The sequence below is a fragment of the Saimiri boliviensis genome, chromosome 6 (assembly GCF_048565385.1).
Source record: "Saimiri boliviensis isolate mSaiBol1 chromosome 6, mSaiBol1.pri, whole genome shotgun sequence".
Taxonomy (NCBI): domain Eukaryota; kingdom Metazoa; phylum Chordata; class Mammalia; order Primates; family Cebidae; genus Saimiri; species Saimiri boliviensis.
In genome coordinates this window covers 110972259-110988720 of record NC_133454.1, presented here as the reverse complement: position 1 = coordinate 110988720, position 16462 = coordinate 110972259, and the positions used below count along the sequence as shown (strand labels likewise).

General features: G+C 41.6%; 1 protein-coding gene across 2 annotated transcripts in view; it reads right to left on the bottom strand.

Moving 5' to 3' along the window:
• TTC17 (tetratricopeptide repeat domain 17) overlaps window positions 1-9118 on the bottom strand; it is a 141298-nt gene extending 132180 nt beyond the window's left edge. For both annotated transcript variants that reach the window (XM_003920009.4, XM_039470799.2), the window contains exon 1: window positions 8915-9118. In XM_003920009.4, the coding sequence (XP_003920058.1) occupies window positions 8915-9073 (159 nt within the window). In that variant the 5' untranslated portion in view covers window positions 9074-9118. The remainder of the gene's footprint in view (window positions 1-8914) is intronic.
• Window positions 9119-16462: the final 7344 nt, after the last annotated feature.

Sequence of the window (16462 nt, the reverse complement as noted above, 5' to 3'; positions counted from 1 at the left end):
TTTTTTCTGATTATTTTCTTCTGCTTGTTTATCTTTTTTTCTTGTCGTTTGTTGCCCCTATACTTTTTGCTTTTTGATGCCTAGGCAATAAAGCTGACCTTTCAGCTATATCTAAACTGGCACAAAGACATCAAGGATGACTTCCCTTGCATAACATAGCATGACTACAGTAGATAAGCAGGAATCTCTGAAATTATGGCTCTTCTCATCTACTGTGCATGCTTTCTGAGGGTCTAACGGCTAATTCACTAATGCGTTACTCAAAGCTTTAAAGACATGGAAGTCTGAGGCTTCTTTTAGGCTTAGTTCTCAGATGATTATTGTATTACTGAATACTATAAGGATTCATTGAGAAATGTTGCTAGTCTAGTGTGGTATTTACCTAAGCAAATAGGCCCAACATAGTATGGTAGATGCTTTCATAACGGAATTCAGGATACTATGGAAGCACATAGAACAGCTAATTCAAATTCGGGCATCACAGAAGCTTCACTGAGAAAGTGATGTTTATATTGTGATGAGTATGAGTCAGCTAGACTGGACTGATGGGGGGAAGAACAGCATGTGCAAAGGCCCAGAAAAAGTGAGAACACAGCATATTTGGGGATGCTCACAAAAGCTCAGTATGGTTCTGTGTATGTGTGTGTGTGTGTGTGTGTGTGTGTTATATTCTAGGGTGAGGGTGGGGTACTCAAGGATGACCAGGGATAAGACTAGAGAGGAAGAGCCAGGTCATGTAAGATATGCTGAAGAATCTGCGTCCCTCCCCCTACCAAAACCTTGTGAATATAAAGAATTTGGACCATATCCTGGGATATGCACCAAACTATTAAAGTAGCTTCCCCTGGAGAGTGAGAGTACATAAAGGTGGGAGGATTTTACTTTATTACTTTAAATACTCTCATGCTGGCATGCTGGATGTTTACTTTTACAATGCCATGCATTATTTCTAAATTCAAATTTTCTTTTTTTTTTTGAGACAGAGTCCGACTCTGATGCCCAAGCTGGAGTACGGTGGCACGATCTTGGCTCACTACAACTTTTGCCTCCCAGCCTCAAGTGATCCTCCAGCCTCAGTCTCCTGAGAAGCTGGGATTACAGGGATGTGCCACCATGTTGCCCAGGGTGGTTTCAAAATTTTTAATTAAATCAAACAAAGGAGGAGAACAGGAAGCTGTGGCAATAATAAGGTGAATCAAAGTAATGATAGTAGCTATGAGAAAAAGTAAAATATGATTAGTAAAACAAAGATCTTGGTAAGGGCTAAGGGAGACAAAGGAATTAAGGACAACTAGATTTCTGACATGAACAAATATGTAGATAGTTGTATTAATCCGTTTTCACACTCCTGATAAAGACATACCTGAGCCTGGGCAATTTGCAAAGGGAAGAGGTTTAATGGAGAACTCACAGTTCCACGTGGCTGGGGAAGCCTCACAATCACGGTGGATGAGATTTGAGTGGGGACACAGTCAAATCATATCAACAGTGGTTGGTTGTATCTTTCATTACATTAGAGATAATAAGTCTTGTTGCAAGTTTAGGGGTAAAAACAAGTTTCAATTTAGTCATTTTAGCTTGAAGTACTTACGAGACATTCACATGGAATTAAAAGTTAATACAGGCTGGGTGCAGTGGCTCATGCCTGTATTCCTAGCACTCTGGGAGGTGGAGGTGGGAAGACTGTTTGAGGCCAGGAGTTCAAGATCATCCTGGGCAACATAGTGAGACCTCATCTTAATTTAAAAAAATTTTAAAAACTTAATATAAAGGTCTTGACCACGGGTGGCGGCTCATGCCTGTAATCCTAGCACTTAGGGAGGCCAAGGTGGGTGGACTGAGAGGGTCAGGAGTTTGAGACCAGACTGGCCGATATAGTAAAACCTGGTCTCTACTAAAAATACAAAAATCAGCCAGGCATGGTGATGCACGCCTGTAGTCCCAGCTACTCGGGAGGCTGAGGCAGAAGAATCGCTTGAACCCAGGAGGCAGAGGTTGCAGTGTGCCGAGATCACACCACTGCACTCCAGCCTGGGTAACAGCTTGAGACTCTGTCTCAAACAAAACAAAACAAAACAAACAAACAAAAAAGTCTTAAATCTCTACAACTCTGGAGAAAAAAAACTAAGTTACAAAAGAAATGCAGATACTCTCAGCATACATATGGTAACTGAACTCCTGAGACAAGATGAGAGTGCTTAGGTGTATGCAGAGAGTTTAAAAAGGCTGGAACAGAATCTGGAAGGACAGCAATATCTAAAATTGAATTTCTTAGACTCATGTGTGGTCTATCTGCATTATAATCTCCTAAGGAGTTTGATAAAAACGTAGAATCCTTGGCTTTACCACCAATCTAGTGAATCAAATTCTCTGGGTGGCCTGGAAATCTGCATTTTCGGCAAGCAACTCCCAACTCCCCAGTTATTTTTGTGCAAGGTAAAATTTGAGAACTACCAACCTAGAGGATGAGTATGAAAGAGAGCAAGGGCAAAAAACAAACAAACAAAAACAAAACAGCAAAAAACAAAGTTAAGAAGGAGAGGAGCTCGCTGGTCAGGTGCCATGGCTCATGCCTGTAATCCCAGCAGTTTGGGAGGCCAAGGCAGGTGATCACTTCAGCTCTGGAGATCAAGACTAGCCTGGGTGAAATGGCGAAATCCCATCTGGTACAAAAAATGAACAATTAGCTGGTTGTGGTGGCAGGTGCCTGTAGTCTCAGCTACATGGGAGGCTGAGGCTGGAGGATTGCTTGAGCCCAAGAGTTCAAGGTTACAATGAGCCATAATGATGCCACTGAACTCCAGCCTGAGCAAGATAATACAACCCCATCTCTACAAAAAATAAAAAAAATAACTAGCCAGGTGTGGTGGCATGCACTTGTAGTTCCAGCTACTAGGGAGGTTGTGGTGGGAAGATCACTTGAGCCCAGGAGTTCAAGGTCATGGTGAGCTATGACAGTGCTACTGCACTCTAGACTGGGTGACAGTGACCTGTCTCTAAAAAAGTTAAAAAAAAAATTTAAAAAGTAACTGGGAAAATAATTTAAAGTTCTAATTTATCTTTGTGTATTTCCAAGTTCCTCTCACTGCCCTACAGCATAAACAAAGTCAGTATCTGGGTAATTTATAAAAAGTAAAATAACAGTGGACAGTATGTAAAAAAATGGACTGAATGAGAATCACTTTGAAGCCAAAGTCTTGGACAAACTGTAAAGGTTTAGCAAATGCCTAGCAAATTATTGAATAACCACTATGACCTCTCCAGGTGTAAGTAAATCCGGAAGTGTATAAACATAGAAACAGTGCTCTATGACAAAAAAAGATGGGTTACTTTTGAAAAGCGCAGAAATAAAGCTGTCAGCTTCACAGTGCCATATGGATGTTCTCTCCCAGATTAACCAAATTACTTAACATCAGACCAAAATTAAACCAGGCCTTCACTTATAAGCTATTAAAGGCCAGGCACAATGGCTCACACCTGTAATCCCAGAACTTTGGGAGGCCAAGGCAGGAGGATTGCTTGAGGCCAGGAGTTCGAGACCAGGCTGGCCAACTTGAAGAAACCCTGTCACTACTAAAAATACAAAAATTAGCCGGGTGTGGTGGTGCCCACCTGTAGTCCCAGCTACTAGCAAGGCTGAGGTGGGAGAATCGCTTAAACCCAGGAGGCAGAGGTTGCAGTGAGCCAGGATCACACCACTACACTCCAGCCTGGGTGATAGAGTGAGACTCCGTCTAAAAAAAAAAAAAAAAAAAGGATCTGAAGTCTGAAGATACTGGTCTGACTGGAGGCAAAATGATTAAGTAAATGTGAATGAACTCACATTTATTTAGGACCCTTCCTACTTACCCTGAATTTTAAGTTATCACAAAACATTCTGCGCAAAATGGAAAAGAAGATACCTTTACTTCATTATTTCCATTTTTGCTTTTATGCTTCTTGGTAGTCCTTCCTTTGTAGGTATTATGAGAGGGAAAAATGTACTGAAAAATCAACGAGAACAAAGTCCTCACCTGCTTGCTACTAGAGGCTAATCCATTTTTTTTTTTTTTGAGATAGACTCTTACTATGTTGCCGAGCTGGAGTGCAGTGGCACACAATCGATCTCAGTTCGCTGCAACCTCCACTTCCCGGGTTCAAGCGATTCTCCTTCCTCAGCCTCCCAGTAGTCAGGATTACAGGCGTACGCCACCACACCCGGCTAATTTTTGTATTTGTAGTAGAGATGAGGTTTCACTATGTTGGCCAGTATGATCTCAATCTCTTGACCTCGTGATCTGTCCGCCTTGGCCTCCCAAACTGCTGAGATTACAGGTGTAAGCCACTGTGCCTGATGACTAATCCATTTTTATTTACTATTGCCACTAAATGCCACGTATTAGTTACGTGACTTTGGTTGACTTTCTGTCATAGGAGTTGTACTATATAATCTTTAAGAATTTTTTCCAAATCTAAAAGTCTACAGTTCTAAGATTTAAAAGAGGGAAACAGTGACAAAGAATACAAATATTAAAATGTATGAGACAGCTGATAGAGATGATACTCTTTATTTACTTAAATTTTTAACCCTCCATTTACGAAGAAAAATATCTAGAGGCAGAGGACTCAGTGCTAGCAATACAACTTCTTGATTTGGTAAGGCTACAACTGACAAGCTGGTAACATTTCAAGGGTTTCTCTGTTAGATGCTACTTAGAACATGGAACATACTTTTTTTTTCAATGAAATGATGTGACATAGACTGGTTAGGCTCTTAGGCAAATTCACAAAAGTTTAACCTTTGTGCAGGTAAATTGCTGGACACTTGATAAAAAATATAAAACAGATATTGTCAAACTAGTGATTCAGCAAAAACAACATCAAAATGAAACAACACAAAATTTGTCTTGAAATCTATTTTTCACAAAGTCAACCAAAAGATCCACTGGCCTGATTACACTAGTGATCCTTTTAGTAACTAGATTATAATAGCTCACTCCTTAAGTCCATGGGTCCCAAGTTAAGGACCCTTGCTTAAATAAAGTGAGCTGGCCTTACTAGGTTCCAGGTACCAGCGACAGACACTAGGGTATCGGAGTTATGTCAAAGCCCAAAGCTAGGTAAACAGCACAAAGCCAGAGAGAAGAAGAGGGGCTTTCTCTGAGCCTTCCCCCGACACCAGTGGAAAAAGAACTTAGTGAACAGAGTGTTCTCTTCACATCTCAGCTCCAGGATTCCCTGGACCATATTTGGGAATTCAGTGGCAGCTCAGTAAACAAAAAAACCTAAAAACTGGGAAGTTATGCTTCCTAGCTGAGGCAGGGATTGAGAAAAGCAACAACTTGCTGGGCACGGTGGCACAAGCCTGTAGTCTCAGGTATTCAGAAGGCTGAGGTGGGAAGATCACTTGAGGCTGCAGTGCATGGTAATAACCATGCACTTCAGCCTGGGCAATGAAGGAAGACCCCTATCTCTAAAAATTTCTTTAACCACCATGTCAAGTAATGGATACCAGCTGCTGTCTGCAGCAGCCCCAATTCTGACTGTGAAGAGGTTGCCTGCAGGAATGTATGCTCCTTGCTCTTACTCAAGCCCCCTTTCAACCCACTGAAGGATATATGATTTACGATGTCCAATACATATGCATGTTCACAAGTCTGTGGTATGTAACTGGTGGGTGCCTATCTTTATCATCTGCTAAACCTTGAAATATAAAAATCAAATGAATTTTCATCTCTCTTGGGAGACTCCTTGCTGTACTTAAAAATTTACAATTGTGGAAAATGTCCTTGTTTAAATCTGTATTTTGGGCAATTCAGATTTTTAAGTCATAAGTACTTCTTTATGATCACTATGGAAAACAATGACCCATATATCTAATTTAGATAGGTTTAAATATCAAAGGGTCTCAAAAGGTATGTAACCACTCTAATTTCCTAAAAGCTGTTAATCCAGTTAGCCTTTAGCACCTTCCCTGGTAGTAGGTCATGTTAAAACTGAAATTGGCCAGCCACAGTGGCTCACTCCTGTAATCCCAGCACTTTGGGAGGCAGAGGCTGGTGGATCACCTGAGGTCAGGAGTTCAAGACCAGCCTGGCCAACATGGTGAAACCCCATTAGCCAGGTGTGGTGGCAGGTGCCTATAATCCAAGCTACTCAGGAGGCTGAGGCAGGAGAATCGCTTAAACCTAGGAGGCAAAAGACAGAGGTTTCAGTGAGCTGAGATCACGCCACTGCACTCCAGCCTGGGCCACAAAGTAAGATTCCATCTCAAAACAACAACTGAAATCACACTTTTGTTCTCACTCAAATATTGTAACAAAGAATAAGCAGCAAGAATTTAGTATGTCAGTTAGGACAAAGTATACCGATGGTCCCCAACTTCCTTATGATTTCTTGATTTTACAATGCTGCAAAAGTGATATGCATTTGGTAGCAACTGTAATGAGTGCTCATACAACCATTCCGTTTTTCACTTTCAGTGAAGTATTCATGAATTACATGAGATATTTTGACACTTTATTGGAAAAGAGGCTGTTAGATGATTTTGCCCAAATGTTGGCTAATGTAAGCGTTGTGAGCACGTTTAAGGTGGGTTAGGCTAAGCTACAATGTTTGGTAAGTGCATGAAATGCATTTTTTACTTACCCTATTTTCAACCTACAATCGGTTTATCAGCACATATCCCCTTCATAAGCTGAGGAGCATCTGTATATACTAAGCTTTTAATTAATTATGTTTCTGAATGTACAATAGATCTGCAACATATATGGATTTCATATACTAATGGGATCTTTCAAGTCCTTAAGTACAGTATATCCAAATGTGACAATTAATCATGATCTAAATTGAGATTGGATTCTACCTGCGTACAAATTACTGCCAGGAAGGGAATCATGGGTAATGCACAATTAGCCATCAGAGTGGAACTCAGCAGTTGACCACAGCACCCAGCTCTTTTACTTTATTTGTATGTGATGCCTTTTCTTCAGATTAAATCCAACTTTCCTCCCCTGGCCTCTTATTGTTGCACTGTAGACACCAACTTTATTTCTTCTGGCAGAAAATATTGTAGCTGCCTGAACATAACACTATCAATGTTACCTATAGCAAAGTACTGGAAAATTCAATGAAAAGGATCACTTAAAAAGTCATGTAATAAAGCAAGCTTGCTTTTTAAACTTTAAGCCTAGTTACTTAGTGCAGAAGTGACTTGGCTGAGATCCAAAAGATTCTTCAGATCTCCCCGGTTTCTTTGAGGCAGTTACGAGGAACCCCTGTCTTCCCCCATTAATACATATGCATCCAAAGTGCATAAAGAAGGAATTTGTTAAAAAAAAAAAATTAAAACAAAAAAACAGACTCTACTTTCCCATTACAATGTTAAGCATAAATAAAACATTTTTACCAGATTTCACTTGTTAGGTGGCTACTTTTTCAGCTGAGTGATAGGACACCAAAATGGGAAGGAGAAGTCAATGTCAGAGTATAAATAGCTGTGGCCAAAAACAATATTGCAGAAAAGCCAGTAGGAGAAAAGCTCCCCAAATTGCAGCAGGAGTTAATTCCACATTTCCCTTCATAAAGACCTCAGGGAAAACCACTATCAGGAAACAAAAGAAGGGTGGAAGCAACCAGCACTCCAATATGGACTTAGTGTTTTCTTGGGTTTCTGAAACACATACACACATATTTAAGGAAACTTTTCTTATTTAAGTCATATAGAAAATGTTACCCAATAGGAAGATGGCCTTTTCTCAGACATGCTGAAAACCACTCATGAATACCTAAGTGGATTTTAAATTATATTTAACTTGCTTATTGTATTTGAGATACAGTTTGCCATCACTGGCAAATCTAAATCGAAACCCCACCTTAAAGTAGACCTTGCAATGTGTTCCTATCATGATTCATTACACACAACCCAAAGGACCAGTAATTTCCCACCACACTAGTTAAAACGTTTTAGATTAGTAAGCTAAACTGCATGGGGCACACACTTCACTTTCTAAATGTTTGTTAGACACTTCAAGATTGTTCTTAAGTGTTCCTAGTCAGTAAGTTTACCAAGATTCTGTAGCGGAACACACCCATACACACTCCTTAGGCATCAGCAGCATTTACAAAACGCAGGCAATCACAAAGTTATATAAGAAAAGCAGTCTCGCCTCTGAGGAAATTAGTTCAGGCATGCAAGAATCCAGGAAATCGCATATCCTCCATGCGAGGCTGGGTCAGAGGAACTAGGTAAAGAAATAAAGCAAAGTATACTGGGAAACGAGGGCAGTAACAGCTGAAAAGATGCAGGCAACGCCACCAGCGGCATCTTCAAGCATTCCTTCGGAAGGGGAGTGTTTCTATGTTGTTTCTAATGAGCCACTGCTCACCTGAGTAACCGTACAAACTGAACCCAACACAGCCAGAAACGAAATCCACCATGTGGTAGACGAGACTAGGGGAGCAGCATGAAACAGTCCACAGGCTAGGGGTGCAGAAGCTGTCACACCCTGGGACTCGCACACACCCTGGCGCTGCCACCTGCTTTCTATTTCCTCGGGGAGGGCCGGTGACGCGTGAGCCCCAGAGACACCACAGGCAGGAATAATGAAATCTGTGATTTCTAAACCCCGAGCGCAAGAAAAGGTTCCTAGGGCCCGTCTCCCCGCAGCTGGGTGACGCTTCCCCACGCGGCCCGCGGCCCGCGAGGTGGAAGGGTGAGAACTTCCAGGCGGCCAAACGAGGACCAAGAGACAAGTGGGGAGGGGGAAGTGCCCGGTCCGAGTGCAGGGAGCCCGGGGTCGCCGTGCCTCCACCACCACGGAGTGAAGGTAGGCTGCCGGAGGGGCCGCGCGGAGCCCAACAGCCAGGGGCCAAGCAGGGGAATCCCCCCGGGGCGAGGGCGGGCACGGGCGAAGAGGGACGTCCTGGCCGCTACCTGCTGCTGGATCTTCCCATCCTCCGTGACGACCCAGTGCGTGGTGGCGAAGGCTCCTCGTGCCGCCACACTCAGCAAGGTGGAAAGGCTGAGGAGCCAGCCTGGGCCGGAGCAAGGCGGCAGCTCGTACCGTCCACGGACCCCTATTGCCGCCGCCATCTTGCCCGCCCCCCTCCCCCGGCCGGGCCTCTCACACCGGAAGCGGAAGCGAGTCTCCGGCTCCTGCCATCTTGGAGAGGTCGGCGCTTGGGGAGGAGGAGGGGCAGCCGCCGAGAGGGTGTCACTTGCCTACTACCAGGTTTCCTCCTCCTGGGTTTGGGCGTCTGGGAAGCGGGACCTTCGGCAGCTCTCCCATCTTGGCTTCAGGGATGGAGACCGCATTTTGGTTATTGTTTTTCTGTGGGCGATGCGATCTTGGAGCGTGCGAACCGGAGGGAGAAAAGCAGTGGCTTAGATGGGGCTTAGGCAGAAGTGAGAGAACTAGTTTTGTGGTTTTTAAAATGTTTGCTTTTTAAAACGTTTCATTTCTGATAGTGTAAATAGTTGGGGAACAAAAGGTGTGCTTTCGAACCACCTAAAGGAAGAGAGGTGTTGCTTTTATTCTTAAAGTATCACAGTAGTGTAATCTTCAGAATGGAGACGGTTGTTAGTCTAGGGCACCGCTGTCCAGTAGCACTATAATGGGAGCCACGTGTGGAATGTAAAATATAGAGGGAAGTAACCATAGTAATACATTTTATTTAACTGAAAGTACACAAAATATTAATTCAATGTAATCTATACAAATCATGGAGATAGTTTACTTTTTAAACTAAGTCTTGGAAATCGGTATTCTACACTGACAGCTTATCTAGTCAAATTTTAGGGGCTTAATAGCCTCATGTGGCCACCGTACTGGTCAGCACAGGTCGAGGCTAGAGGTCTATCTAGGTCTGGATATCAGAAGCACTGGCATTACCTGGGAGCTTTTTAGACATGCAAGCAACCTGCCTAATCAGACTTCATTTTAACAACAGCCTCCGGTGATTGGTATGCATATAAGTTTGAGACCCACTTCCCTCTAAATAAACCAACAGGCGGGCAAGCGACTAGCTTGGCTGCTAGCTTCTTGCTAGGTATGTGATTTTTAGGTCTTTCAGGATTGCCCTCTAACTTTGTGTGTTATGGTTGGTATGCTTTTGGTTTTCTCCTTGGGAAAAGGATGAGGATATTGCTTAACCACGTCCTTGCACAAGTGTGCAGGAGAGCAATTGCTAACTGTTTAAACACCACTTCACGCTATAGAAACAACCACACTAGTGGTTTTTTTTTAAAAAAAATTATTATTATTATTCCAAGAACAGCTTTTCTTAAAGGTCTGAAGACGGAACATTCATTTCATTAAAAATCTGTGGCTTATTTGCTTTGTGCTAGTAGGCTTATATTGTCTGGGTATGGAAATGTAACCACTGAGCGGTGTGCAATATAGTGGGATATTATTGGCAGGTTAACAATTAAAATACAGGATAATGGGGGTATATGAAGCATATGTACAGGAGAAGGCAACCAACCAGGTGAAAAATAGGCTTGGAGCTCTGGTGCTGGTTCAGGCAGAATAAGCAACAAGTGTGAAAAGGTGAAGTCAGTGGCATGTTGTAAGGATTTCTTGGAGTTCAGACATAGGCAATAGGGAGTGTTTCAGAATTTTAAAATAGAGAAGTGGCAAATGATGGAATCCCTTTGGTCTCAGCATCTTATTTTGGGGCATAGAGGTCAACCCTATTTCTTGTGTATAATGCTGACATCATCATCATCATCAAACATTTCTTGAGTGTTTAATACATTCTGGGTCTTGTACGTGCATAGTTCCTATTAATCGTCACAACTTACAAGCTTTGGCTAATTAAGTAAGTTGGCCAAGATCATATTGCTAAGTGGTAGAGTTCAGGTTTGGACCCAGATCCACCTGACTCTACATCTGAGAACTTGAGAATGAAGGATGCTGAGGAATTTGAGAAAAACCCCAGCATCACGTATTTTGCTATCAGCAATTTCTTTGACCTTCACAAGTTAACCTCTAGAGGGGTGGAATTATAGCTTCTATAGCTTTATTATACCATCTACTTATTTTTTGTAGATGATAACTCTTTTGGGATCCTGAATTAATTTTCTAATGCCGTGTAATAATTGCCACCAACTTAGCTTAACACATTATCTCACAGTTTCCTGGGGCAGGAGTCTTCTGGTTTAGTGTGACAGTTCTCTGCTCAGTATCACAAGGCTCATATCAAGGCTGCAATCTCATCTGAGGCTTGGGGGTCCTCATCCTCTTCTAGGCTCATTCTTCATGTCCTTGGCAGAATTCAGTTTACTGCCATTGTAGGACTGAGGGCTCCATTTTCTTACTGGCTGCTGATTGTGGCCATGAACACGGATGCTACCCACAATTTTCTGTCATGTGGCTCTCACAATGGCAGTTATTCCTTCAAAGCAAGCAGGAGAATATTTCTACTGCTGAAATCTCTTGAATTCCTCTATCTCTAAGCCCAGATTTAGAGGGCTCATGTGAGCTGATTAGATCCATTTGAATAATATCCCTTTTTTATTAACTTCAAATCAACTGATAGTAACTTTAATGACATCTGTAAAAATTTTGTTTGCCATATAACATTATCGTAGTCCATTTTGTGTTGGTCACAGAATACCTAAAGCTGAGAAATTTAAAAAGAAGAGAGGTTTAATTGGTGTATGATTCTGGTGGCTGAAAAGTCCAAGATTGGGCAGCTGCATCTGGTAAGGGGCTCACGCTGCTTCCACTTACGGAGGAAAGCAGAAGGGGAGTGGGTGTCCACAGAGATGACATGTTGAGAGAAGCAGCAAGAGAGAGAAATCAAGGAAGCCAGACTCTTTAACAACCCACTCTCATGAGAACTAATTCATTCCTGAGAGAGCAAGAACTCACTCCCATGTGACGGCATTAATCTGTTCATGACAGATCTACCCCCATGACCCAGAAACTTCCCACTAGGCCCCAACTCCCAATGCTGCCACATTGGGTACCTGATTTCAACATGAGTTTTGGCAGGCTATAGCCACATCCAAACATAAAATCACAGGAGCGATATCATAGTCATGTTTTTCCCTACACAGTCAAGTTAGGAAATTTCCCCCTTTCCTACTTTATTAAGGTGAAATGGACAAAAACTGTATATAGTGTACAACATGATGTTTTGATATATTTAAGGGAGATTTTATGAGGGCAAGGACCATTAGGGGTCATCTTAGAATTTTGCCTACTACAGATCCTGACTGCCAAGTACCATTCTTCTAGTCTTTTACTGAACTGTTTTAAGTGTCACAGACTAATTTAGACATACTTTTGCTCATCCTGTTCCCTGCCTAAAATCCATTCCTCATGCTGCTTTCTCAAATCTATTTAAGATACAGTTGAAATCCTAGCCTGCAAAAATGTTGACTTGTTTGCCACCTCTGAATTCTGTAGCAGTAATATGATGATACTATGCTATGTTGTGATATTACTTTATAAACTTTGAACAGCCAAACTCTTGCGTGATTCTTGCAAAAGTTCTTAGTTCTAATCTGGTGAGACAGAACACTCAAACAGTAAGTCAGGCAAAATTTATTATGAATAGGCAGCAAAGTTAAACAGAAATGGAGGATCCATGGTTAGCTGATCTCCATGGCTCAGGAAAGCTGCCCAGGGCAGATGGAGCCTTGTCTGTATATAACCCATGTTGCAAAACAGATGAGGAACTCCAAAAACACTTTGGGTTTTATACCCTGTGTATAACAGAGATTGCTGAGTACAAGTGTTGCAGAACATCCTGTTTTAGGAAAAATGAGGACACAGCCCAGGTTGTTCTGGAAACTTCCTCCTTATCTCAGGCTGTTGCATTCTCGGTACATTATGCCTGAAAATTGCAAGCAAGGGAGAAGAGCTGGTGTGGCCAAGGCCATCCAGGGATCTGTCATCTTGCAAATTCTTTGTTTAATTACACTGTTAGCAACTGAGGGCAGGAAGCATTTCTTGTGCTATCATTTTTGTCTTCCTTGGAGCTTCCATACAAAATAGTTTGACTCAGTTTTTTACCTTCCCCAAAGTAGCATTCCCATTTTGTGTGAATAAAACAATTAAAAATTTTAACCTAAATAAAATTGTTCCTACTAATTTTCTATATCCAGATCACTCGTCACGCTTCTTTTATTTTGTTGTTCTAAGATCTGATGTTTCTTTTTTCATTATACTTTTCCTCTCAGATGAAACTTACAGAACTACAGGATGGCAGTTGACAAAATTGCCGATATCTCAAATTGTGATTAAATTCTTAGTTGAATGAATGATAGGCAAGCCCCTAACTGCATGTAATGTAGTCTTTGAACATATTTTAGCTAATAGGTCTTTTATTTACTATCACTATAAATCACAGCTTTTTTTTTTTTTTTTTTTGGGGGAGATGGAGTTTCGCTCTTGTTACCCAGGCTGGAGTACAAATGGCGCGATCTCGGCTCACCGCAACCTCCGCCTCCTGGGTTCAGGCAATTCTCCTGCCTCAGCCTCCTGAGTAGCTGGGATTACAGGCACGCACCACCATGCCCAGCTAGTTTTTTTTGTATTTTTAGTAGAGATGGGGTTTCACCATGTTGACCAGGATGGTCTCGATCTCTTGACCTCGTGATCCACCCGCCTTGGCCTCCCAAAGTGCTGGGATTACAGGCTTGAGCCACCGTGCCTGGCCCCAGAATTCTTAAAAGTTATGAATTAGAATAGAAATCATTCTGTTGATAGGATGATCTTTCTGGATTAACTTCCTCCCTTGAGCCACCTTACCTGCAAATTGCAAAGGATTTACATACTGCCTAGTACTTAGAAAATACTTGCTTTAAATATCCCCTAGGGAGTGTAACACTCTGGTTTACATTCTGTTATTTTTTGCCTCGCAATTAAACCAACATAAGTCTTAGAGGTTTAAATTTTAAGCCTTAAAATCGGATTTATTATTTTTCAGTTTGTTGGACTCAGCTGGGTGGTGGTTCTGCTACTCCTGGTGTTGGCTGGGTAACTCTTAAGGCTGTATCCAGCTAGGAACTCAGCTGAGGCGAAAATGTTCCAGATTGGCTCCAACTCCTCTGGTGCTTTACCTGGAGTGGTTGAAATGGCTGGGGGTAGCTGGGCCTCTCTCTCAGACAGGGTAGTTACATAGGCTTCTTACAGGGTGGCTCAGGGTGCTGAAAGAATAAAAGGAAGCTGCCAGCCTCCAGAGGGTCATGTCCCAAGAAGTGGCAAATCATCACTTCTGCACTCTCCTGGTTAGAGAAGATAACAAGCCTAAGCCCAAATTCAAGTGTGGATGGCAACAGACTCATCTTGATAGGAGAAACAACCTGTTTGAATAGGAATGGAGGGAATTATTGGCATCCTACTACATATAGTTATCCTACCACATATAGTTAAGTCTTTAAGAGCAATTTTGAATTGGTTGAAAGCAGGGTGGAGGGGAACAGGGTGGAAAGGAGCCTGGTTATAGCAAGAAGGGCTTTACATGTGTATCTCCTTAACATCAATATACACAGTGAGTGAAGAGGATTTTTAAAGGGCAGGCAGAGGATACCTAAATATAGTAGTTTCATTTGGAAATTGTCAAATCGATCAGGCAGTCTTAAGTATTGGAACTACCATGGATGAGACCAAGGATTCGAACTCACGGCGACACTAGAGATGCTCTGAGGACAGCAAGATAGTCATCTTAGGTTTTTATTGGTACATTGTATTTCCTATTAGTTTAAGCTTTAGTTTCCATCATCCTACAGTGATCTCTCTCCTGGTGTTTTTTACCCACCTACTGAGGAAGCACATAGACAGGTGGTTCTGTAACCAACTTGGTAAGCGTCCCAAGGAGACTCAAATTTACTCAGACCTGAATCAGCCAGATAAATGGGCAGAATCAAGGAACCATGATTTTCCAGAGGAAAAATGCCCTAATGTCAGAAAGAGCGTGGTGTTTTCAGCTACTGAAAGCAGTTCACTATTGTAGTAGAGGATGAATTTAGGACTTCGGAGGTTGAGATTAGGAATCTAAGAACTTTACCAATCTCTAGCACAGCTTGGAACATTGTTAAAAGCAAAGTGTCCTGCAGATTTTGTTGCCTCAATTTCAAATGCTTTTCCTTGAGGTCATGAAGCTGGCTTGGTATCATTGTCTATGTCTCAGCTCATATTAATCATTCAGAGACTGTTTTTCTCACCATTCTTTTTATGCTAGCTGAAGCACATGAGAATGCTTCAGTAGCCTCATAGCACTTACTACTCTGGTACAGGCTTAAGTTTGTCAGGATCTGCATAAGAGAATATAAACTCCATGGTCTTGCCTGTTTTATTCACCACTATATCCCCTAGACTTAAAACGGTACCTTCAACTGATTATGAATTGAAAGCTTAACTACGTACAAAACACTGTTCTGGATGCTTCATATTATGAGTGATCAACATGCAAAAATCCTTACTTTTGTGGCATTTTAGCCATATATTCTAGCAGTGGGGGACAGAGTAAACATAGAAATTGGTAAAACTAGAGAACAAATAGTAGGGTAAGTGGATCTGGAGTCTTGGTGGGGTGGAAACGGATACTGCAGTATTAGATAGGATTGAGGTTATCTTTGAGAATTTGAAAAAGGAGTTAGATGACATAAGGAATAGTGTGACTAGAGGGGACAGTTAGTGCAAGGGCTATAAGGGAGGAGGATGTCTCTGGCCTGCATGAAGCTAACTGGCTGTGACAGAGTGATCAAGGGGAAGAATAGCAGCTGAGGTCAGTATTAAAAGTCAGGTAATGTTTTTGATTTCTATTCTGAAATGGGGAGTCAGTGAATGAACAGTTTCTGGTAGAAAAGTAGGTGTCTCTTTGCTGCTGTGTTTCAAGCAGATTGTAGAGAGCTAAGTTTAATAGCAGGAAGATCAATTAGGAGGTTATGATGAAACTGTAGGCAAGAAATAATGGGGATATAAATTTGGCATTCCTTAACGTGTAGATGGTATTTAAAGCTTTAGGCATGGAAGTGATCACCAAGGGAATTTAGTTATCTTCTCCTGACCCACTTAAACCCTGGCTTTCAAACACTCACAACCATCCTCGGTACTACTTCAGGAACACTTATTGATAATGCCTGACAGTTATATTAATAAGTTCCAACTTGCTTTGCACATTATCTGAAGATAGAAATGATTTTTTGATGATTTGGCAAGTACCTGATGTTTTGCTTTGATTAAAAAATTTTTTTTCAGATGAGCTCCTAAAAATAAATTCAAATCAGAATTTTAAAGGATGAAAATTAGAGATAATTTATAAAATTATACTTTTTGAAAAGATTGACAAAATAGACAAAAAATAAAAAAATAAAATTATATCAAGACTGAACTCCTTGTAGGCTGAGAGCAGTGTCTTATCCATCTTTATATTTTTACAGTCTATTGGCATAGAAGTGATCAATAAATGTTCATAAATATCCAAGAATCTGAAGTAACCATAATCATAACACATCAAGACACAAAAC